The sequence below is a fragment of the Corvus cornix genome, chromosome 2 (assembly GCF_000738735.6).
Source record: "Corvus cornix cornix isolate S_Up_H32 chromosome 2, ASM73873v5, whole genome shotgun sequence".
NCBI classification, from domain to species: Eukaryota; Metazoa; Chordata; class Aves; order Passeriformes; family Corvidae; genus Corvus; species Corvus cornix.
In genome coordinates this window covers 35,319,396-35,343,863 of record NC_046333.1, presented here as the reverse complement: position 1 = coordinate 35,343,863, position 24,468 = coordinate 35,319,396, and the positions used below count along the sequence as shown (strand labels likewise).

Below are 24,468 nucleotides of genomic sequence, written 5' to 3'. Positions count from 1 at the left end.
TTAGTCAGAGCAATGTGACAGCTTTACTGAATGATGGATGCTGTCAGACCCAGACTTGGCTCAGTGGGCCACAGAGGCATCGTTGCTCCTCCTTTCTCCTCATCCCACACATGCACTTCTATGCCGAGGCACAAACCAGAATGTGGACTATGGGCTTCCAGAAACTGGAAGATTGTAATGTTACAGGGGCTCTCCTGGATATTTGTTTCTCTGCTCAGCATCAGAGAGTAATGCAGGGCTTTCTCATGAGGAGACCAGGGCAGGCAGGATGACAAGGCTGTGTATGAACATGGACAGGCACTTTGGGTATATATCTTTTCACTGTGGGATAAAAATTATGCAATATGATATCTGTGATCCTCATGATCAATTACTAATCAGCCTCCTGGAAACCACTGTTTGATAGGAGAGTAAAAATTTCCTGAGGGTATTGCCAAGAGCAAAAGCAATACCATAGGGATCTTAATTTTTATTTGAAGAGGTAGGTGGAAAGAGGGAACAAGGTTACAGAAAAGTAAATTCAGTTCTTTGAAAAAAAAGTCCCTATTATATTACATTTGCTTTCTGTACCTGTATTACTTGTGCAAGGTAGATTCTTTAATTTGACACAGAGCAACTACACTGAAAACTTTGTGTAAGAAGTACTGGAGGATTCTTCTCATTTAACCAGCATAGTTTGTTTGATAATCTCAAGGCAGAATACCTAAACTAGCCAGAAGTATTTGCAAGGCCTGAGAGATGCTGCACTGTTCCCAGTCTTCACACAACCTGGAAATGGTGACCTGAGTGTAGGCAGCCTTGCAGTTCTCAAAAAAAACTAGTGAAACAAACTCCAGCCATCAACCCGGCCAGCCAGGATTAGGCACCAGTGGAAGACAGGGATTTCTGATTGTATCCTGTCTCGACAAAGACACCACTGCCCCTGCACAGACCTACACTGCATTAGGGCAATGCCCAACATCAGCACATTACAATCGTGCCTACAAAGATGTGCACACAGTAATCCTACACTTGGAACGGCACCCTGGCTGTGAAGTATCCCTGGGTGTAGGTAGAAAAAGCTAGACCTGATACTGTATTGTGAAGGATCACACTGTGCCAGGAACACATCCTACTCATTACTTATTATTACCTATGAACTACCCACCTGATCACTAGCAGTTAAAGAACATTGACATGAGAAGAAGAGCAGGGGAAATCTTTCTCTTCCCCTGCAGTAAGTCTCTAGGACTCTTTTGCCCTTTTCTTTCAGTTCACAGTTGCCTCACTTTGTCACCACGTCATGCAGGCAAAAAGTGAAACAGGCCCTTGTTGAACAGAGAAAGTGCAATTGATTATGTGAAGTTAAGCTGACTAAGCAGGGGTGGACATGAAGCTGCTTGTCCCTATAAAATCTGCTGGGTTTATGTCAACGTGCCTTGGTTGGGTGGTGAAGCCAAAGCGCAGAGAAACCCAGAAGCTGCAGCAGACCCAAGGGAGCATTCAATGCTCTGCAGTGGCAAAAAGCTGGCTCGGTTCTGCTCAGTCGTGGCCCAGTTGACTCCACAGAGGTTCGGGTTTTGCTAAGCTTAAAAAATGTCTTGCTGAAGTAGACTATGCCTGCAACAAGCACTGGCATGAGAAGCAGATGCATTTGTAATATATATCTGGATGCTTGTGGCTATAAGAGTAGGAAATCATCTGGGTGTCAGCGTAGAAAACACTGCTGGTATTTTAACACGTACATTGTACTGAATCCCCGTCCCGCTGTCCCCGTAAACACCATTGTGCTTTTCATCTGCCACATTTGCAGCAGCAGCAGCAGGGAGATTTCTCCTGAAATGGGATTGCTGACCCAGCAGCCGCCCGGACAATGTGACGGGTGCTCCCAGGCAGCACAAAGCCCCCCTTCCAGAAAGCCGTCGCACAAAGCCGAAATCCCGCGCGAGCCCAACCTGCTGGGCTCGGCACATCCCTGCCGCCAGTGCGGGGCGAGGCGGCCGGGCTGAGCGGCGGTGCTCGGCAGGCTGGAGCGACAACATGCCCTTGCCGAGGCGCCGGTCGTCCTTCCTGGGGCAGCAGCCCTCTTCCTCCACGGCGGAGAGCTCGGGGCCGCCCGGCCGCCGGGTGAGCGTCGGAGGTGGAGGGAGCCTGTCGAGACCACCCGGCGTCTACGTGGGCACCGTTCCCACCGGCGGCGTGAGCAGCCTGGGCACCCGAGTGTCCCGTAGAGCCCTGGGCATCAGCAGCGTCTTCCTCCAGGGTCTCCGCAGCTCCGCCGCCGCCGTGCCCCTGGCCCCGGGGCTGGATAAGAGCAGGGGTCTCTCCTACGAAAGCCTGAATGGCTGCTTGGTGGAGTACATCGAGAAGGTGCGAGCTCTCGAGCAGGTCAACCAGGAGCTGGAGGAGCACATCCGAGTCTACCTGGACAAGAAGGCGGCCAGCGTGGGCAGCTGGGGAGCGCTGCGGGAGAACTGGGAGGCGATTTACCATCAGGTGAGCGCTGGAGCGGTGCCGGCAGCCGGGGGAGCGGGCGGGAGCTGCACGGGTCATTAGCGACTCCGGGCTGCTCATGAATGCCGTCTGATTTCAAAGCGCGGTGCCCTAGACAGAGGGTTTAAAATCTATCTTCATGATAATTAGCATTATCATTTCACAGTGTGTTGTGGAAAATGCCTATTAAGCAGGAGAATTGCCTCAGGCATCGTGCGCATGGGAGCGATTGAAGTGCACCCCAAGGCGCCGAAGTCTGGGCCGGTTAGAACGGGTCGGGGTTTTTTCTTTTTTTCTTTTTTTCTTTTTTTCTTTTTTTCTTTTTTTCTTTTTTTCTTTTTTTTTTTTTTTAATTTTTAAAGTCTGTGGTTATTACACTGAGTATCAAAATTATTAAAAGAAACCTGCTAGGACTGAATTAGGTTATCCCTCAACATAATATCATTACAAGCACGTTACAGGGTTTTTTTTAATCAGCAATTCAGATTTTTACTTTAATCCCTTATTTGCTTAATAACATTTCCAGAAGCTCTATTTATTTAAAAATAATGATTACATGGCTACAAATGAGTGACTCCCTTCCTTCCCTTTGTCATCACCCCACCATCCCTTTCTCCCATATTTTCCATACGGCACAAATTTTTATTGTGGGGGTCTGAAATGGTGTCTGCATTGACCTCACGGACAAGACAGAATTCCTTTTGCTGACCAGTTATACCAGTAAGGCCTTGCAGACTGATGTCCTGCTTACAGCAGACACAGAGCTCTGTCTGCTGAAGTCTTGGTGCACCACATGAGTCCTGGCTTCCCAGCTCCTAGCCAGTGGGAGCAGACAGGACTCCGAAGACCTGGAGTCCGGCATCTCGCACAGCTCTTCCCAACAGTGCTAGCGCAGGCACAAAAAATGCCATCAGTGGGTCTTCAGAAAGCCTGAAAGCCACCTTTAAGTTGTCTGGGACAATTGTGTGCTTTAACTTGGGCTGGCCAGGTTTACTTTGCATTTTTTAGGGCAGGTCTTCTCTCAGAATGCTACAAGCATTGCCTGAACTCTGAATGTGTTGGCATAAGCTGTTGTACAGAGATCATGTCAGCAGAAACACCCAGTTAAGAACCAGCTTTTAAAGTTGCTACCTTCTAGTATTAGCAAATGATGTTATTGCTTCCTGAAGGGAGCAGCTGCTAAAGGAAAGGGGTGCTCTGAACCTGGGGTACAAAAAGCCATCGCCTCGAAGCTATTAATTATCCCACTGGGACAGATGGGGATTTTGGTGGGGGACAGGGAGTTAATCCTTTGCAGCTGCCATCCCATGTTCTCCAGACCAGTGTCCCATTTTGTAGTTGTAGATTTCACCTGTAAATCCTACCAGGACTTACGGTTAAGACCAAAAATATGGGACCCTAGATACTTTAGAAAGGACTGTTTGATTTTGCTTTATATAAATCCCCAACAATAACAGTGCAGATGAATCTGCTCATGTAATAATTTTTCATCCAAATTACTTTCCTTTTGACCTTTCTTTGTAGTCATCCTTGCCTCTACCTTTCTTTTTCATGAGTAAATAAGAGAATCTCATAATGAAATCTAGACTGAATATTGGGCTCTTCCTATATGAAAATCAGAAAAATAAAGCTGTTTTGTAATAGCATTTGTGAGTATCATAGAAAAGAAGAGAAAAAGATTAGCATCATCCGTATCCATTTAACTATCAAAACACATCAGAGAACACATAAAATTTTCTGAATTGCTTCAATTAAATCAATAAAAGGGGCATCACTTAGTGGGTTTTGTCTTTTTGTCTTTGGGATATGATCCAAGCTGTTATGTGTGATTCTGATTAATAGATTTCTTTGCTTTTTTTACTAAACATTTAACCAAAAATGAAAGTAGGACCTCATCCAGCCCAAGCACCATTCAACTAATTTGTCCTAGAGCTAATTGGTAAAATTATGCTAGCATCAACATCAAAACCATTATTTATTAAAATAATGTCAAAGTCAGTTGCTACAGAAACAGCTGAAATCACACAAAGTCAGAACCCTCCTGCCACAACACATCCCAAACAGAAAAGTAGAAGGCATTCAGGAGCAAGGTGTAGCAGAAATGAGAGACACCTGGCAGATACATTCCTAAATGTCATTTTTGTAAATACATTCAGATTTTCTGCAGATGTCCACATCCACCTTGATTTCTTTATGAGTGACATACCCCATTTTCAGCTTCTTGTAAAATCTAAGCACTCATTTCAATTCCTGGCCAGGCCCACGGGTTCAGCCAGGACAGATGCCCGTGAGCCGTAAAACCCCTCGGTGCCATCTGCATAAAGCAGCTATGAAGGTTTTGGGCAGAAAACCACTCAAGCAGGTACCTGGTTTAGCCCAAGCACTCATAATAGAAACAGTTTTTGAACAAGAGGCAGCAAAGAGAAATACACAATGGGGAGGGGGTCTAGGCAGGAGCCTCTTCCTCTTGCCCTGGTAGTGAGAAGACAAGGATGTGGTGACGTAGGACTCTCCTGGTCCCAAAATCAGAAATGAGACAGGCCCATCTCTACAGTGGCACAGGCGAGACTTCAGCAGACCTGAAGTCTCATTTCCCTCCTGCCCTTCCTGGGATGTGCTCCAGCACTTCAAATTTTGGGTAGTTGCATTCCCAGCAAAAACAACTTGGTGCCAGCATATCCCCCAAACACAGAGCTAAGGGAAAAAATGTGTCAGTGGGTGACTCAGAGGGTGTGTGTGAGTGCAGGGTCCCTCAGGAAAAACCACTTGTGTTTCCTGGCAATTGTCAGAGCTGTGGCTGCAGCAGGGGATCACTGGTGGGAGCTGAATGATGGAAAGCCACTATCCAGCTCCCAGTGTTAATTATCTGCCTGGGCAGCTGGCTTCTAGCAGAGCAGGTGGACACACACTAATTGGGACAGGCGCAAAGTGAAAGGATTTTTGCAGGAAAAGAGGGAAATGAGAAATCCTTGCCAAGAGGAATTCACATGACAGAATTGCAATTTCATGACAGAAATATTAATTTTACCCTGCACATACTCTTCTTCTCCAGGCTTCATCCTGGTCTTCTTGTGGAAAATTCTACCTCTAATCAAATGTGTCTCTTCTGCAGAATAGGAGACTCTTTGCAATGGGAATTCCTTCCCAGGGAACAGGGCAGCACCTGGGAGAAGTGGATGCTTGAAACAATCTCAGTGAGTTTACAGAGAGAAGAGGGTAGCTCAACCTCCATGACTGTTTAATTAGGGCTGTGTGGGAGACACAGAGATTTATTTTGTCTATGAGATGGCAGGCACATAGTGCAGTTCAGATCACAGGAGAAAACACAAAAGTGGAAGAAGGAATCAACATCCTGGACCAATTTTATCACTGCGTGACTGAATATAACATCCTGTGTGTGGTTGGGAGCATTTGAAAGAACTCCAGAGTATTTCTGTAGAGCTACTTTTATTTGCACGTGGCCTTTCTATCAGCATGTAATCAGTGTGATTATTAAGCCTGGAGAATACACAGGTCTAACAGCCCAAGGCATTGCCACATTTGGACTCACACCCTGCAGGGCCAGGAGAGCTGCTGAGTATTACTTGTGACCCACTCTGGCACAACACAGTGCATAATCAGTGTCTGCAAATGGGTGAAATAGCACTCTGCTACTCATCTAAGGTACAACAAACTCCCACAAAGTGGCACAAAGCTTGATCCACTGCCCTACAGAGGATGGCAGTGAATTAGTTTTAATTATGTTCTCTCAGCCACCTCCAACATAAATTTGGGCTGCCTTCACAGGCAGCTGTGAGGGGGTGTGAGGTTTTCTCCTTGTACTTGGGCAACAGTTTTACAGATCATTTCTTTGAGAGGTATCTCCTGCTTTGAGAACCAGGCATTCTCTGATGCAGTCCTGTGTACTTACAAAATATTTGATGCATACATGAAGTCGAAATTCCCTGGATGCAGCAAGAATCAGCAAAGGAGCCATCAATCTTCTCAACCTCTCTCCAGGTATTACCTTTCCTGAGGTGATATAACAAATGTTGCTCTTGCTGCCTTCCAAGTTTCCTCCTTCAGGCTCTGAGAAAGGTTTCAACATGGAAAGCATGACCAGGACCATTATGAGTTTACTGCTTGGCAGTGCAGGTTGCAGGCTTTTAGCCTTGAGTTTAGCTGGGAATTAAGATGTGTTGGAGGCAATGGTCTGGTACCAACTATTCCCTTGCATGTGTGGAAGAAAAGACTAGATCGGCATCTTCTGATCTTTCTCCATGGAGACATTTGCTTTAACTGAAGTGAACTTAAAAGCCAGAGAAGTTTCCATTACATGAATAATTAAGCCATGAGATTCATTATTACAGGCCACACCTGAGGCCATGAATTTAGTAGCAGTCAGAAAGGATTTAGACACGTGTAAGAAAAGCAAAACTATACAAAGCCTACAGATGAAGCACAGCGAAGAATTTGAAAGGCACAGTAAATCTTGCCATGCCAAAGTTGGCCAAATCTCTGTTTAAAATCAAAAGTTGCTAGTCACCAGGGATAAGGAATAAATTCTCCCTGTAAGTGTCTGTATCACATCACACTTTATCAAGTCTGGCATCTGCCCACTCCCTTGAAGCAGCTGTTTTATCCTTGATGCCAGTTGTAGCCCAGCAAATGGGCCAGCATATTGATGCAGGTTTTGATGAGACTTTTCTTCCAAAAAATTAACATTGCATTTTCATGTCTATAAAATCACAACGAAATCAAAGAAAATTGTTGCTGCTTTGTACTTAAGATGTTTAATACCATGGATATTCACTGTTAATTCAAGAGCTGAAAAAAATTGTGATCAAAAGGTGTATGTGCATCACAGATCTGAGTGCTGAAAGAAAATGTGTGACTGGAAGGAGTTACTATTAGTAATAATATTTGCATTTTTTTTAACACTTCCCATTTTGTCTCTTTGAATGCCACATGAGCATCAGGGACTTAAGCCTCCCAGAAGCACATTGAGGCAGGACAGCACTGCCTTCTGCCTTACAAGCAGAGGAGGCAATGTCTAAGTGCTTGCAGCATTGCAAAGTCTCTCGTTTCCAATGGACACAAAGGGTGTTTCTTAAACTGCTGCATCAAGTGTTTTAGTACATGTGTCTCACTAATGCTGTGTGTTTGCAGCCAGCTGTTGATTAACACGAGAATTAAATCAAACAAAAGAGCCACTAGATGGAAGACTTACATCTCTTCTTCTGGAGCCTAGGAAAGGGCTTTCAGAGCTCATGCAAATCAGAGGGAATTTCTCAGGAAACATGGTTTGTACCATGTTAGACAGTAGTTAGAAATTACTGTCTAATTACCCTTCAAGTTCACTGTAGATTTAAAGGGTACACCGGTGATTTCCAGGAGGGCTGAAAAGTTGGTGCCTGCTGGTTTCCACTGCAACACTCATCCCTGAAGTCTTCAAAACATGCGTTTGGGGGGGTTTTTTATACCATTTTTACTTATGTGGCAGAGTTCAGGGGTTTGTGCAGCTTTGGAAAGCCCAGGACTTTCTCACTGAGCCCTTGGCTGTTGGTCTACAAAGAGGAGAATCGGGGTATTGACTGAATTCTCAGGAGTATGATAAAGACATGTACTGTGGGGCAGGTAAAAGTTACCTCAAATGCCTCAATAAATCCACAAAATCACTAATGAAAAACACTTTCAAAAACCAGTCTGTCTCCATATAGATGCAGAAATCTAGGCAGCAGAAATTCACCAGCTATTGCCTGCTTCTGCTTTTGTTGCAGCCCAAAAGCATTTCACGCTGGATTCAGCCTCTAAACTCAGCCATTAACATGCCTCTGAGTGACACTGGGCAGCTCACAGGATTTAATGTTACTTTTGCTCGCAGGATGTTCCCAATTCCCTCAAAGACATTAATTTGCATCAGGCTTTAGGTAAGATGTTGTAACTGCGTGGGATCCCTGCCAGAGGCAAACGGGTTTGTTTCAACGGAGCAGGGCAAATCACAGGGCAGCATTTCTGCTCCTTGATTGAGTCAAGAAAAAATGAAAGCTTCTCTGAAGATCCACACATGTATGAGTTGGCAGGAAGACAAAATGACTTCTGTAGGAAAGAAGAAAAGAAAAAATAAAGGTAGAAAAATAAAGCAACCAAGATTTCAGAGCTTGTGTCAAAGAAGTCCCTCTAATTCTGGGCTGACTAAATGCCAATTCTCCATCCTTCAGGGGAAATTCAGGTGTCCTGGTGCAAGGGAACCTGAGGACAGAAGAGTAGAATGTCCCCAAAGTCCCAGCTCTGCTCAGCTGCTATAAAATTCCACAGACGGACAACCCAGGGTTTGGGGAGTTAGGATAGTGCTGGTAAAGTGGGGCTGCAAAAAATCAGGGAGAAGGAAATGAGGGGTTGAACAATGAAGAGCAGCCAGTTCTGTGTGCAAGTGACCACACAGAATTCTTCTGTACACAGCAGGGCTGGCTGGTGTGTGGTGAGGGGCCATCTCTTTGCCCACACCCTGTGGCTTTTGTGACATCTCTGACTCCTGTGCTTTTGCTGCACTCCCCAGTTTTCCCATGCTGAAACTGGGACTTTTTTCTTTTTTTTTTTTTTCCAAGTGGCAGTATTTACAGGATCTCTCTTCTCTGTCCAGATGCTATTTTCATGAAACGTGTTAGAACTGGATGTCTCTGTGATGGCCTATCCCTCTATCATATTGGTTGGAACTGGACAAGAAATCCCACAGTTATTAAAGTAAAATAGGTTCCCCATGCAATGGTGTGAAACAAGCTCCAGCCTCAGGCTTCCAGCCACAGCCACCTTCCCTGTTTTTTCCTAACAGTAGGTGAGAATTAAGAAAACCACTTTCTTAACTCTTGTTCCTTGTCAGATTGAAAAGATGTAGAGTGCTTTTAACTTCATGATCCACTATGGACATAATGGATAGTGAAGGAACCGGTTCTTTCTCCACATTTCTTCTTACCAGTTGCCTTCAGGTATTACACATTTGTTGGTCCAAACATTTGTAAGACATTTGGAGCAGTAAGCCACTCTTCATGAAGGTAAATGTTAATGACCACCTTGAAATGCTTCAGCCTTGCATGTCCACCTCCACCCCATCACCAAGCAGCCTCAGAGCAGGTGGGAGCACAGGGCAACAATCCCACTTGAGATCCACTTGAGATAACTTGTCTGGATGCAGCCTTGATGTTTCCACATTGCATGGTGTGTTTCACCTTGGAGGAGCAGAATGCTTTGGGTGATTTGCAATCTTACTTAGTTATGGACTTAATTATCTAAGGAAAGATTTTTCTGCTTCAGGAACTCTTCTGGCCAAAAGAAGAAAAGCTGACCTTATTCATGTGGTGATTTAGTTTTAACTGCAAATCTTCATGGGTGTCTCCTGAAAAAGACCAACGAAATGTTCAGTTTAGCTTTTCCAGAGTGACAGCATGGATCACGGGATGTCAAGAGCTTCCAGACAGTTACTTGCAGAGGTGATCACTCTAAGCTTGGTACTGAATTCTGCATGGTTTTGGTCACCTCCAAGCTCAGAACATGTGTGACTCCAGAGCAGGCAGTGGTCTTTTTTCCCTTTTTATCATTTTATTTAACCTTCCTGAATCACAACAAGCTGCTAAGTCACAAACCTTTCAGGTTTACTTGCCCCTCCAAGTGCCTCTTGGACGTTAGAGATACACCCCAGAGCCATAGCCCAATGATACCACAGTCTGATTTGCACGATCTTTCCAATCAGTGTAATAATCTTTGAAGGCTTCTCAGGTCTCATATCTATCGCAAGAGCCTAGAGGATCCCATAAGAGAAGGAAAACGACGCTCTGGGAGCTGAGGAGGGCTCGCAGGCGGCATGAGCAACAAGTATTCCGTGGCTCCCTGAGGAGGACGACCCTGAAGAGGACTGCTGATATGGGAAGTAGAATAGGAACTGCATAAGTGCTGCTTAAATTTTATCTAGAAAGCATAAGTGGGACTTAAACAATGAAAATACCTTGTGCACAGCAATGAATTTTGCCCCTTGCAAACAGCTGGTGATCAGAATAAATGTGTTTCTACAAGAAGATGAGTACTTAGGAGGAATAAGCAGTTTGATGACAAATTACAGCCTAGTTGCAGAGAATTTGTGAACTTATATGTACAAAACTAATTGATTAAATTATTTGGAATGAGTCACTTGAACAGCCCTAGGATAAAGAATTATTTTCAGAATCAAAGCTGTACATCTGCTTAAGATACATGTGCTGAAGCTCTTCACTGCTTGAGCTCTGTTGTATCTTTCTTCTAGGTGGGTGAGGCAGTCCTTGAAAATGCTCGTCTTATGCTGCACACCGAGAATATTCAAGCCTGTGCTGAAGATTTTAAAGACAGGTAGTCCTGTGGTGGCACCTAGCTGGCCACTTTCTTTAAACTTTGCCTTGGTGAACACTTCTTTTTTAGGGGTGTAATGTTAGGGAGTAGAATGGGCTTGTTTTTTAAGTTGCATGTTCGTATTTAACACCCTGATTTGGGAGAAAAATAATGATGGTGCGAACATTATTTTGGAAGATTTTGAAGATTCATAGTAACAAAAATGTGCACAAGAAAAATTACCTAGGCTATTCTTAACAGAGACATTTGTCTTAACACAGGCATTAGTATCTCACGGAGAGGTCAGTATTCATTCAAAATTGGGTTGGCATTTTATAAAGGCAAACTTCCATTGGCATTTTAGTTGTAATTTTCAGTACCACACAAGTGTTTTTGGAAGTAACAATCATTCTGCTACAGCAGCTGAAAAAGCAAAACCTGCACCACTACAAACATCATTAGACAAGAAAACAGAAATGGGCTGTGCTGATTTTCCTTTACTGAGAAAAATAAGTAGTAAAAGAAGATTTTAAACACTGGAAAACTACTTTTTTATTGTCTTTCTGCTTGAAAAGCATGATATTCATGTGTATGAGTGCACAAAGATCTTTCGATTTTACTCGGGAGACATGATCCTTGTAGCTTTTTTTACTCATAATGGTTTCATTCATTTACAAATAGCTTTTTGCAAGCTCTGACACAAAAACTGTACTTCAAACTAATTGATTTTTATCTCCCATGGTTTTTATCATCCCTTAAACTTCTGTTTCTCTCTCTGTGGCATTAGTTTATTTAATCATAAAACCAAAATGTGTTCATCATTCTTAAGTTTGCCTTTTATTTCAGAAAGGTACAACTCTGAGATACTCATTTCACTTTACATCTAGCAAGTTATACTCATATTTTAAGTAGTTTTTAAAAAATACTCTATAGAAGTGTCAGCAGACTTGGACAAGCAGTTTACATAACAAAAAACAATGTTGTGTCCATCTACTGCATAGTGAAAGCTCCTGGGATCAGCTGCCACTCTCCCAAGCTTTAAACTCCCAGCAATGAAGGTGGCTATCAAGGAGCAGTGTTTATGAAGTGGGTTCCCAACTAACCTGCCAGCCCCTCCTGTCTAACCTTCCTGGCCACCAGGTCCCCAGGTTGGACAGGTTTGGCACAAATGTCTCCCACCCAAGGAGATTCACAATGCAATCCACGTTTTCAATGGAAAGCCCAAACCAAAAAGTTACAAACAAGAGCAATGCAGCAAGCAGTGCTGTGGAATAGAAACTGCTTGCCAAAATTTCCCTACTGTTACAGCCATGGTTTGGAAATGAGCCATTTGTTCTAACAGCAATTCTAATTGACAAACCAACCACTCAAATTTCCTCTTTATTTTGATACTTCTGGGATTTGGTCTTAGGGATGAGCCAGGACCCTGGAACACAGACCAGACTTCCATCAGCATGTCCGTTAGTAAAAGCAATGCTTGATGTGCGTGTGTTTAACCATTGCTCTGAAAGGTTTTTGTGTAGACAAGTGAGTAGGTATTCTCATTTTGCAGCCAAGACAACTGAGAAAAAGCCACCCATAGTGATACTGTATGTAAATATCAGATCTAGCAAGGGACCATGAGCCTCTCCATGCTTTTTCTGGAATCCTATGAGGTTGATAACCACCATAGCACATACTGCTAACTTGGCCTGTTTTCTTACACTCTGAATTAATGACAGGGCACTTCAGGCAGTTAACTTCAAGTATGAAGAGACAAGGTGAGAGCAAAGAATACTGTCTGTGTTTCTGTGCCTCTGTCTGGGACACATTAACTCATCAGCAGAAATAGTGTCATTCAAAAAAAAGGTTTTAATTGCTGAGCTGTGCTATGTTGAAGTTTGGCTTTTTTTTTTTCTCTGCAGGTACGAAAATGAGCAGCCATTCAGAAAGGCAGTGGAAGATGAAATTAATTCCCTATATAAAGTGATTGATGATGCTAATTTAACTAAAATGGATCTGGAGAGTCAGATAGAAAGCATGAAGGAAGAACTAACTTTGCTGTCCAAGAATCATGAAGAAGTAAGTCCAGACTCGGGACACTGCAAAGCCAGTGTGTGCCTGTTTCATCTGGTTGGTATCATACATCTAGTGCAAAGCAAACATTAAAAACTCCACCTGCCATGACTGGGTGGGGGGATTTTCCTGAAACCTACTCCTATTTCTTTCTTCTCTTTTAACTCAAAGGACTAACCCCTGAGGCATTATCAAATTACTCACATTTAGGTGTTAACCCTTTCTCATTTGAAAAATGTAACATGGGAGAGACACCATCACTTTGTTTCTTGTCAGATACCACGTGGTGGTCAAGGGGCTGCACAGTCATGTATGTGGGCATCTCAGCAGTGAGGTCTGATGGAAGGAGAAAGTTCATGTGCAGGGAACCAGCTCTGGTCCTGCTGCACTAATGTTGAGCATCAGCCAGGTTCTTAGGAATATTCCCTTCTTGGCTTAGCAAAGTGCTCGGTTCCCAAACCTGAGTCTCTCTTGAGAAGCACACCACTGAAGCAAGTCACAGGGACAGTGGTATGAAGGAGTGGCTCTAAAGAATCACCATCAAAGGTATTGGCAAAAGCAGGTTTAACATGAATTGTGAAAGTGCAATTTAACTTTGATGGCAAGGTTCATTTTATTACTTACTATATAATGAAGCTCACTAAGGAAAATTGGATTAGAATCAATCTAGAATGGTTTACATGGAAATCAGGGATGCAGAGGGTAAAGGTGCTAAAGGATAAAGGTTCAAAAGGGTTAGGGGAGGCCTTCCCATTGATCATGAGGTTCAGAGCAGACCTCCTGGCTTTCTAAACTCCTGATGGAGATTAGGTGCAGCTGAGTCCAAACTTTACCTCAGACTTGATTTATAGCTAAAGGATTTATCCACACCTGATCACTGACTAATTTAACATTTACAAAATGATCCAGTAGGATTTCCTATAAGCACAGCAGTAACTTAACTATAGATCTGGGATGGCACTATTCATACTATACTTGCTATAGGATATTTAAACCAATTCACACTCACACACAGCCAGGAAGAAGCATGTACAAAGGTGCCTGTTAAAAAATTCCCTCAAGTTCAGTGCAATACTCAAGTCAGATGCTTCTGCATCTCTCAACAGGTGAGGGCTGAGCCTTGAGGAGTAGTGGGGATATCCCAGGCCCCACCATCAGCTTTTGGCAACAGTCCTCTGAGTATTGCAAACTTGAGAGCTTGCGAGCAGATGTCCCAGTCAGAGGGAGATTGCTGCTCACAGCCCACTGCAGTCCAGGAAATCTCAAAGGGCGTCATTCAGGACTACTGTTTATAGAGTCACAAAATGATTGGTTCCAGTCATCTGTCAGTCTCCATCCTGGCTGTAATCCAAGATGGTAATTACTGGAGTTTTCCTCAGAAGCCTGGTAACAAAAATATTGTTCCACTAGGGCTATGATTCAGGCAAATAATATTCCAAGGTTATGCTAGGATAGCTGACTATCTCATCCCCTTCCTTTGTTAGGCAACAGAAGCTCCTAGGAGCAGACAGTGTTTCTGATAAGCTCAAGGGAAGCTTAATTAGCCAGGAGCCATCGATTGATTAAGGCTGAGGTCTATAAAGAATTCCTGAAATCACAGAGAGGCCCGAGGGGGTAGGGAGGATGCACCACCACAGACAGGCAGCCAGAAGAGAAGCCTGTACTACCCAATTTTGCAATACTTTCCTACTTACTCACTGCATTCACCAACACCATTTGCATGAAGGTGGTTTACTGCCTTCAGCAGGGATTTCAGGATTGAACACAAATCAGCATCTTTATTCATGGGGACTTGAATATGGAGCTGTTACTAATCTCTCATAAGGGACAGCAAGCAACTGTGCTGGTGCCTCAAAAGTAAGATTAGAGCTTGAATTTTGATAGCTCACAAAAGCAAGGCATTATCCTACCTTACATTTCTTACCAGTTGTTCCTCCAACCACAAGATTTCAGCAACACTGGTTTGCCAAGATGGGGTTGCATCACCAGCTCCCTACTTGCATCAGTCTAATTCCAAGGCTGGCATTTTGCAGAAAATAACCAGTGGCTTCAACACCAGTGCATGATAGGAGAAAGATGGAAGTTGTTTTAGATAAGAGGGTAAAGAGAAAAATGATAGAAATAAACAAGATCCCCTTTAAACCTCCAAGTATTGCAGTGACTGCTGTGAAACCAGAAAAGCTGGTGCTGATGCTGTTCTCTGTACATAGCTATGGCATAATGAGAACACCACCTGTCCCTCTTGATCCTCATGTAGCCAGCAAGGAGCCCTTGCAGGGTGGAGAGATGCTCCTTTCTTTACCTGTCAGGAGTACCTGAGCATTCACAGAACCACTTCAGCACAGGCCTGGTTTTCCCATGGCAGCAGCACCAGGGGAAGCTGCTTAAGAGAAGTCACAGAATAAAGGCTAGAAGCAACTGTTGCTGACCTCTGGCACAATAAAGTCCCAAGGAGTTCCTGAACTAATTCAAACCTTTCTTTCCACTGGTGCTCCCACTAGCAAATCCATGCCAAGTCCTTTTGAAGCTTTTGTGAACTTGGAGTGGGGCACATTTCGAGGTTTGCATTCTTGCAGGTTCATAATTCACATAATTTCCATCCATTTTTTCCAGTATTGTCATTGGCAGGGGCCATTGCTTACCAATACAATTCCCAGATGCTTTTACACTACCTTTTTTTTGTGCCAGTAACACAAATAAACAGATTGACATAAAAGGATTGCAGTGCCAAACAGTTAAGATACGTGTGAAAATCTCATTAATTCTTGTGTTCCTGAACATGAGGTACAACTGACATGCTACCTTGCAGTGTGCAGTTCTGGACCTGCTAATTCTCCACTGGTTACATGTTTTTGGAGCATTAAATGTAATGAAGGAACAGAATGCTGTCACAGAGGAGAATCCTCTTAATCTAACATGCACATGCAAAAACCACACACAATGTCTCACACAAGCTGCGAGGCTGTAGAGCTCCTGCTGCTTTGCACATCTTGTATCTCCAGTAGGTGCATGCCCATGCTCCTGCATGGTGCAGCAGCAAGGGAAGAGCAGTGTTTAATATCCTGTAAGCTGTTAGTTCCTTGGCCAAAGTCCACACTGCAGCTTTATTGGCAATATAATTGTGGTGATTTTGGGTCCCAGCTGTGCAGTGTGCATGTGTCAAGCACTGGCTGCTGGAGAAACTTGCCACTGTTCAGAGGGCTGCTCCAGGCACTGCCTTGGTTCAGGGCTTCAGTCTCCTTCCACCAAGGGGGAAACTCTTCCAGTACATAGATCTGCAGGAAGAGATCCCATGAAGAAGCAAAGCAAATCCACATCTGAAAAAGAAACCCTTCTGTGCACTAAATCATTAATGTAGAGATACCTTTTGGGACCAAATTTAATTACTCTCTCTGTTTGTGGCGCCAAAAGAGCTCTTCCTTGAGCTTCTCTGAAGATACCATTCAATTGTCCAGTTCACTTTCCTTATGTTTGTTATTTTTGTTCAAGGATGTGAAGGTATTATACAAGCAGCTTGCTGGATCTCAGCTGGAAGAACTTGATGTTCCCCTGGGAAGTGGCCTGGATGACATTCTGGAAAAAATCAGAATCCACTGGGAGAGAGACATTGAAAAGAATCGTGCTGAGACAGGTGCCCTGCTCCGTACCAAGGTCAGCACTCTGTAACCCTCTCCAGCATCACAGGATTTGAAGCAAACACAAAATCTCTCAAATATTCTGCAATAACTTTGAGGGTTGGGTGTTTGTTTGGGTTTTCTTTGAAACAAAAAAAGACGTTAAAAATCTAAGGTGTTTTGGTCCAAGTCCAAGGGAGAATGCACTTATAAATATAAAGGCTTTCTTGGGATGCATAGAGTTAAGCACTGGTGGAAATGGCCCTGCTCATATCTCAGGTATCTGTGGGAGCCTTTCAAGGGCTCTGAAATGTTGGCTAAGGAAAACAAACTTAATCAGTTGATACCTTCTGTGTAGGACAAGCCACTCTTATTACCTTTCTTACTAGGGCTGTTCCTCCACTTAATAATTTACAGGGGTCTATAAATCAAGAGGGCAAAACACATTGCCCTCTACACTACAGAGTCCTTGTTGGCTTCTCCTCAATATTGTTTCCTTTGGCAGCAGTGGGAAAACTAGATATTAACTTAGAAATGAAAAGAGATGATAATAGCCATTCCCTTTAAATAGGAATTCTCCTCTCCTGAGGCTGAGTCTGAACACAGCCTTTTAATGCAGCTTTTTCTGTGTCATGAAGGATCACTCATTTCCAAATTGTCTGGCTGAAGTAAGTACTTTTGCAGAGCTGAAGCATTAAGTTCAGTAGATGATCCTGTATATTAGAAGCCATCTCATTCTGAGTTGGCTCTTATTGCAGAGCATGACAGAGTAAATCAGGAGAGCAACGAAGATGGTGAAGGGCCTTCAGGGGAAACTGTATGAGGAGCGGCTGAGGTCACTTGATCTCTTCAGCCTGGAGAAGAGGAGACTGAGGGGAGACCTCACTGCAGTCTGCAACTTCCTTGTGAGGGGAAAAGGCAGGACAGGCATTGATCTCTTCTCTGTGGTGACCAGTGACATGGCTGGAGGGAATGGCCTGAAGCTGTGTCAGGGGAGGTTTAGGTTGGATATCAGGAAAAGGTTCCTCACCCAGAGGGTGGTCAGGCACTGGAACAGGCTCCCCAGGAAAATGGTCACAGCACCAATCCTGGCAGAGTTCAAGAAGTGTTTGGACAATGCTCTTGGGCACCTGGTGTGATTCTTGGGGATGGTCCTGTGCAGGGCCAGGAGTGGGACTCAGTGATCCTTGTGGGTCCCTTCCAACTCAGGATATTCTCTGAGTCTGTGAAATCATAACTGCAGCAGTACTGTAGAAATACTTAGCAAAACCATATAAACATATCAAACATATCCCCCCTGTTACAAGGTAAAGAGCTGCCATGAGAGGTGTAGGGGGTATCGAGGGCAAACAGCAAGGAAAAACAACAAAACCAAGAAATACGTTTTGTAAACATATGTGTAAGCTCTGAGTTAATTTTCAAAATAAAGAAGAAAAATCCTGTGACAACAGTGATACCAAAATTGCTGGGAAACACACAAGAAGCGAAGCAGAGGGGTTTATCCCAGAGGTCCCATCAAGTTTTTGAGAATGTCAGACTGTTACTAAGCAAAGTTTTCACAAGGTTAGTCTGTGGGGCCTGATTTTCAGCTCATACAGTCCAAAGGAAGTGAGTGACACAGTAATAAACTACACAAGCCTGGAGAGTGCCTCCACACAAAGCACATGCAGCCCTGAAAAGCCAGGGCATCCTCAGTAACCTATTGAGCTCTTCCCAGAAAATCTGTTCCTGACCCACTGCCAGGTTTCAGCAAAATGAGCATCACTCTGATGGTGCCAAGTTCTTCAGTGCTCCTACTTGCCTGTCCTGCTTGTTCCTCCTCCTTCTCCTCCTGTGCAAAAACACCCTAACAACTTCTTTCTTCCTATTTCTTTCATACCTTCAGTATCTGGTCTTTTAGCTGCTGAGAGATATCATTTGGGGAGAAAACTGCCAGCTCACAGTACACTGCTCTATCATGTCTGTGATACCCAACCCATCCCTACTCGGCCATCTTAGTCTAAGCTCTTACTAGTTTTAGTTGTTCCTGTTTTGGTTTGGTTTTTTAATGCAATGAAGAAGCAGAATATCACAGATTTCTGGAAAGATCAGTTCTGGTTCTGGTGTGACATTCTAGGGGCTTTTTCGCCACTAATTAAACCCAGATTATGCAGCTTTGTGTGATCTCCTACAGATGCAGATCTATTCAGATTACTACCATGTATGCAGATAACAAGAGTTTAGCTTTTATCAAATAAGCTTGTGGTTTTCTATAATCTCGGTGGCTAAGTTGTATTATTTGGTTATCCACACTGTGACAAACTTGCCCTTACTCTTTTGTGACATCACAGGAGGGAGAGCAGTTCCTTCCACTCCTTTGCTCTTCATTACCAGCTTTTTCAATGGAGGTTTTCCTTGGTCCCTAATATTTTAATTTCCTTTTTCTACACCTACTCCCTGGTGTAGCCATGACCAGCTCAGACCAAGGTTTTTCAAATCATGTCCTAGCACTGACTTAGACATGAGGGCAGTATTTTTGTTATTTTCTGACTAATTACCTTGCCTCATTTGCTTTGTCTTGTGACTAGATTTGCAGTCTTGGTTAGATTTTTCAAGGACATTTGGGCACCAAAACACACCAATTTAAAGTCATACCTAATGGGGTTTCACATGGGCCTTTTCTAGATGAATAACCTCAACACTCAAATCCATTGGTTTCACCTGTGCACTTTTTGGTCTGTAGTGGTCAAAACCTTCCCTTGAATTGACAGAAGTGATTTAAACCCTTGCAAGACATGCATACTATTTAATATTTTTCCCTGGAAAGATGCTTTGCTTCCTGATGAGCTGTTCATTCATGTAATTTGAGTCCACACATCTACCCCTGCTCATTGCTAATCTCTATGGTTTTCTGTCATCCATAAATCCTCCTAGTTCATAGTTCATTCCCAAGGCAGTAGACCTTGAGGCATCAAGCTGTTAAGCTTCTGTCTTAATGGAAGTAGACCTTAATTTTCCTCTTCATGTTCTGTCTCTTGACCAGCTAGCTGTTGATCCATGGAAATGTTCTGCCCTGAGCACGCAATTACACAGCTTTCTCTGTTGTTCTCATAAAAGATTTTGAAAAATCTTGTGAGTTATGCCAGTTGTTTCTCCCTTTTTTGCTAATTTGCTAAAATGTTCCCAGAACTCTCAAGAGCTTTCCAAAGTAACTTCCCTTCTTTAAATATTATGCTGGTCAACTCTGGGTGCTGGTGTTCCATTCCTAATCATCCTGTCATTAGCTGGATTCCATGAAATACAGACTGACCTGCACTCACGCACAATGCTTGGCTCAGAACTGTACAGACGTGTTTGAAATCCACAGATTCCTAGGAAACTTAACCAACAACATGATAAATATTTAGGAAGATGAGTTCATCCTCTCCCCCCATTAGTCCAGTTGTTTGTGGCCACCACATGTATAGTCTTTCCCTTATGGGGCATCTTGGATATAGGAAAAGTCCCCAGAAAACATGAATTGCCTAGTGAAGAGGACACACAGACAGCTCTTCTCCACAGAAGGAACCCCAAAGCTGGGGCCGAGTGTCATGCCCAGCAGCACCCCACACATGGACTCTTGGGGCTGGTAATCCTGTAAGAAGGGTGGGGAAACCTTGTGTGACCCAAAAGCTTTAGAGCGCATTCAGTGTGTGCTTCCTTGCTGTGTCCTCCTCCATGTTTAGGGCCTGACGTGGCCACTTGCATCTACTCCACCTGCCTGTTCTATTGTTCACACCACTAAGGTCAGGTTCACAGCTTAGGGTAGCTCCTGGAGGGGTTCCAGTGTCACCTGTGGTGAGGGCAAGCTAGATTTATAGGTAGCCACCAGCAGGGTAAATGTGAAAGCCAGGCTTCAGGTAATGGGTGTAGGCTATAAATATAGATGCAAAGGCACCTTCCCTTTTCGGTGTATCTCTTTAAAAAGAGGCATTTAAAGTCCTCGTAGCCTAATAACATGCAGACTACACTCTCAACACAATTTAGGAGGCACAATTTACTGAAGAGTGGCCGGTCCATGATCACTGATTCACCAGGAATAGTCAGGTAGAATTATGTCTCTCTGAAGCACAAGCCCCAACGAGGCATTTCCAGAAAACACAGAATCTGTGTAATTTGCTAGAAAGGACAGCTTTGGTGTTTGGATTGAAATTCATCTCTCTGCAACAGATTTTAGGTTCCTAAATCTAAAGTTCTGTTTAAGACTTAACTGGTACTTAAATGACCTTTTTCCAGTGAGGCTGTTTCGTTCACAATGTGCAAGGTGTGGGGTTCACACGATGGTACCAAAAGAAAAATTATTTTTGATGCATGGTCCTAGATTTTTTTAAAATTTGATTTTAAATAAAAGAATGCATAATCAGAAAAGCAGGGTCAAGATGAAGTTTCAGAGTGGGATGGAAGTATTTTGCATAGTTTAATTTTAGCATCAACCACAAGAAATGCAGGTTTTGACTGAAAAATTGTATTTTCTAGAGAGGCCAGAGCTCTGGGCTGAAAAACATTGATTTCAGCCCTTATTAAAAAGTATAGAAATTCTATTTTTACTAAGGTACTTTTTCCTTCACCTATTTTCAAGGAACCTGAACTAAACACCTATAAAACCTCCCAAGCCACAAGAGCAGGAAATAGCATAACAATGACTTAATTAACAGAAATTTTTTTTGACCCCTGTGATATGACTTACTGTCTGACTCATAGACTCTTACGTGAAAAACTAAGGTGTGAATAGTTCTGAAGTACAATAGACTAAGTGAAGACACCCAAGTTTTTAAGAAATATTATAGTATGGCTATAAAATGAACAATTACAGCAATGTTTTCTCTTTAGAAATAATTTGAAACATACAAGTATGAATTCTGAACAGCTGTTGTTGACACGGATTAAATATATACACATATGCATAAGCCATTTTACAGTAAATGCCTAGAAAACATGATAATTTTGACACTAAGAAGTATCTGGAATTGTTCAACAGAGGGATTTAATACACAGGAATCAAACTTAGAGTCAGAATTGCCACAAACTGTGAAAATACTACTGTCAGCTTGGTGTGTAAGGAAGCTAAACCATAATTTGTGTAGGTTGTGATGACAGTCACCTTCTTTTACCAGCAACAGGCTGAGACAACGGCTGCCATGCGAACCCAGGAGGAAGAGCTGGTGGAGGGCCTCAGAACCGAGTTCCATGAAACTGCCTGCAAAATACAGAGCTTGCAAGCAGAAACTGAATCTTTGAGAACCTTGGTAAGGAATGTTAGACTTTCAGCGGGTGTATTCTGTGTGAACTCAACACACCTTTTGAGGGGAACATTCCTGTCTTGGGATGCAGAGTTAAGAATGAATCCCATTTTCCACCAGATACTGTTTCCGGAGATGCCAGACATTTCTGGGCTCTTCTTGATTGACATGGTGCTCTAAGTGTCCCACATTTGACAACTAGGCTCCAAATTTCAATCTTAAGTGTATTCATACTCAATAATAACCTCACTGAGATTGCTCGGTAGTGTAGTACTAGAAAATGTGAGGAATATCTGCACCTTGTAAAAGTACTTCTACTTTTCTGAGGATAATACCTAGTATCAAGGTAGCTAAAGAAAGGAATTATCAAGATATATATAGTCAATAGAGATACTGGCCAAACCTGAATAAAAATCACTATGAAGCATATGAAAATTGACTGATTTATTTTCTCCTGCCCTGCCCTTGCAGAAGAGGGGTCTGGAGAACTCTTTATACGATGCCAAGCACTGGCACGACATCGAACTGCAGAACCTAGGCTCTGTAATTTCCAAGCTGGAGGCAGAGATGGGAGAAATCAAAGTAGAAACTGAGCAGCAGCAGAGGGATCGTGAAAATCTGCTGACTAGCAAACAGCAGCTGGAGAAAGACATTGCTGCATATCACTGCCTCCTGGATGGAGAGCAAAGCAGGTACTTGTCCTTAAAAGGGTGGAGAACATGCTCCCTGGGAGGGGGTTGTGAGGTTGCTGGAAGCAAGAGGACTGGGATGGTTCTCACGTTTCATAAGACTGGCTGGTAGATGGTGAGGTTTGGAGAATCTGCCAAAGGGGAAGAATACACCAAATCCCATCAAACAGAGATTCCTAATGTATTGGAGATGGGTGGTTTCCTGCACTACCACAGAAGGACATGGTTTGAAAACATGCCATGAGTTTCACTTCTCTGAAGATTTGAGATGCGATATTAAAAAGCTACTACAGCATCCAGGGGCTACATTAGTGGCTGCAAAGCAGATGTGTTGTTGTTTCTTGACTTGAATACATTGTGTCATCCCTCCTTCTCCCTCAATACAGTCCAAATATTATAGCTGTAACCTTGGGAAAATTCTCTTTCTAAGCTTTTAAGTTACCCCTGAAGTCCAAGGACAGAATCTGGACCGCTGACTGTACCTTTTGTGAAGGACTGTAGTTCCAACTCTTAACATTTTTCCTCTGGGAATAACCTGTGAATACCTTTACAGTGTTTGGGTTGGGTTGCTTGGTTGGACTTTTCTAAGATCCTTAATCACCCTTAGACATGAAACCTCTGAGAATCTGATCCACAGATTCTGACTCGCTTTTTTGCTCAAGCCAGGGAAAATTTTAAAATAATCAAATCTTGCTGAAGCTGGTGAGATTTCACCAGCTGAACTGAGGACAGGACTTGGCTCAGCAATTTTCCTATTTTTAGGAGTGACCAATCTTTATTTTTATCTTTTTTTTTACTTCCAGCTGATTATGAAACTCCCAGCCCACAGAAGACCATTGCCATTAAAGCAAAAGATGTCATTGCCAATTATGTTCGTGGAAGTTAAAAACCCATCAAAGCAGCCTGCTTTATACAGTTTGATTCAACAATCAAAGTAGGTTGTAGCTTGAACAACTTTATTAGACCCTCTTCATGTAATTGCTTTGCTTACAGATTTCAATTTACTCATGTTGTTAAAATTATAATAAAAATAAAGAATATCAGGCTTTTGTTTGATTTTTTCTTTCCTTCCAGTATATTTCATGATATCTGGAGGGGTGTCATGCTCTTTCCACTTCCCAGCAAGGAAACTCTTTCTTTGCACAGTACAAATATATCAAGACTGAGCCACCCCTCCACTGTGCACACAGCACCCACATGGAAATGGTGAGTGCTCTGTTGTGTCACAAGACCATCAGCTCAGTAGTGCAAAATCTTATTCAAATAATGCTGAAGGAGTTAAGTGCACTGTTAACTCAATGTGATTAATTTTGAAATATGTAAACCAGTAGAATCATTAATCCCAGCATCCCACAGTACTTTATAAACACATTTTTAAGTCTAGACTAAACTTCTGGAAAAGCTGAAGGTGCAGGAGAGCAACAGTTCTGCCTGCAGTCCAGGTTACATCCTTTTACTATATACTGAGAGTCCAAGCCAGGGTGTCAGTTTGCGCAAATGTGATACTTTCTGATATACTGATATATTTTTATATTTGTTTTTATATGGTTGTTCTTTCTTGATACCAACATCCCTCCAAGGAAGGTCAGCCAAACTTCTTTTGAACAGGAATCCACATAGCATCAACCTGTTGGCTGACCTTAGGTTGTTTCCTGTGTTTTGATGGCATCAAAAGGAAAAAGATTTGCCATCTTTCACCTCTGACTTTCTTTTATATTTTAAACTTTAATAACCTCATTGTATTGCATCTGCAGTATGGTCACATAAAGTGCCAAGATGGATCTTGCATTTTCAGAGAAACATAATGAACCTTAGCTCCTATCACGCAAAATTTTAGGCAGGTGGCTGGCTTTCCTTCACAAGTTTCCACACAGCGATGAAGTTAACCATACATGTGTTTGTTGGATTGGGACTTTACAAGACCAGTAGTTACACCAGGTGACAGCACAGTTCATTAAATGAACTCAAGGACTGCTGAGAAATGGCATATATTACAGAACACAGTGGCATACAGTATATATGGCAGGTAGACTATAGATATTTTGA

At 43.0% G+C, this 24,468-nt stretch overlaps 1 protein-coding gene across 1 annotated transcript; it reads left to right on the top strand.

The window, feature by feature from the left end:
• The first annotated feature begins 1,900 nt into the window (after positions 1-1,900).
• BFSP2 (beaded filament structural protein 2) lies at positions 1,901-23,472 on the top strand. The gene is made up of 7 exons (XM_039570101.1): positions 1,901-2,475; positions 10,745-10,827; positions 12,711-12,867; positions 16,351-16,512; positions 21,608-21,739; positions 22,205-22,425; positions 23,226-23,472. Exons 1-7 carry the CDS (start codon positions 2,020-2,022, stop codon positions 23,227-23,229), a joined length of 1,215 nt encoding a protein of 404 aa, XP_039426035.1. The 5' UTR covers positions 1,901-2,019; the 3' UTR covers positions 23,230-23,472.
• The last annotated feature ends 996 nt before the right edge of the window (positions 23,473-24,468 follow it).

Bases quoted from the DNA above. Each gene is read 5' to 3' on its own strand.
- BFSP2 (XM_039570101.1), top strand. From the start codon at position 2,020: ATGCCCTTGCCGAGGCGCCGGTCGTCCTTCCTGGGGCAGCAGCCCTCT. The intron at 10,828-12,710 runs GTAGTCCTGTGG...TTTTCTCTGCAG, and splicing joins GCTGAAGATTTTAAAGACAG to GTACGAAAATGAGCAGCCAT. The intron at 21,740-22,204 runs GTAAGGAATGTT...CTGCCCTTGCAG, and splicing joins CTGAATCTTTGAGAACCTTG to AAGAGGGGTCTGGAGAACTC.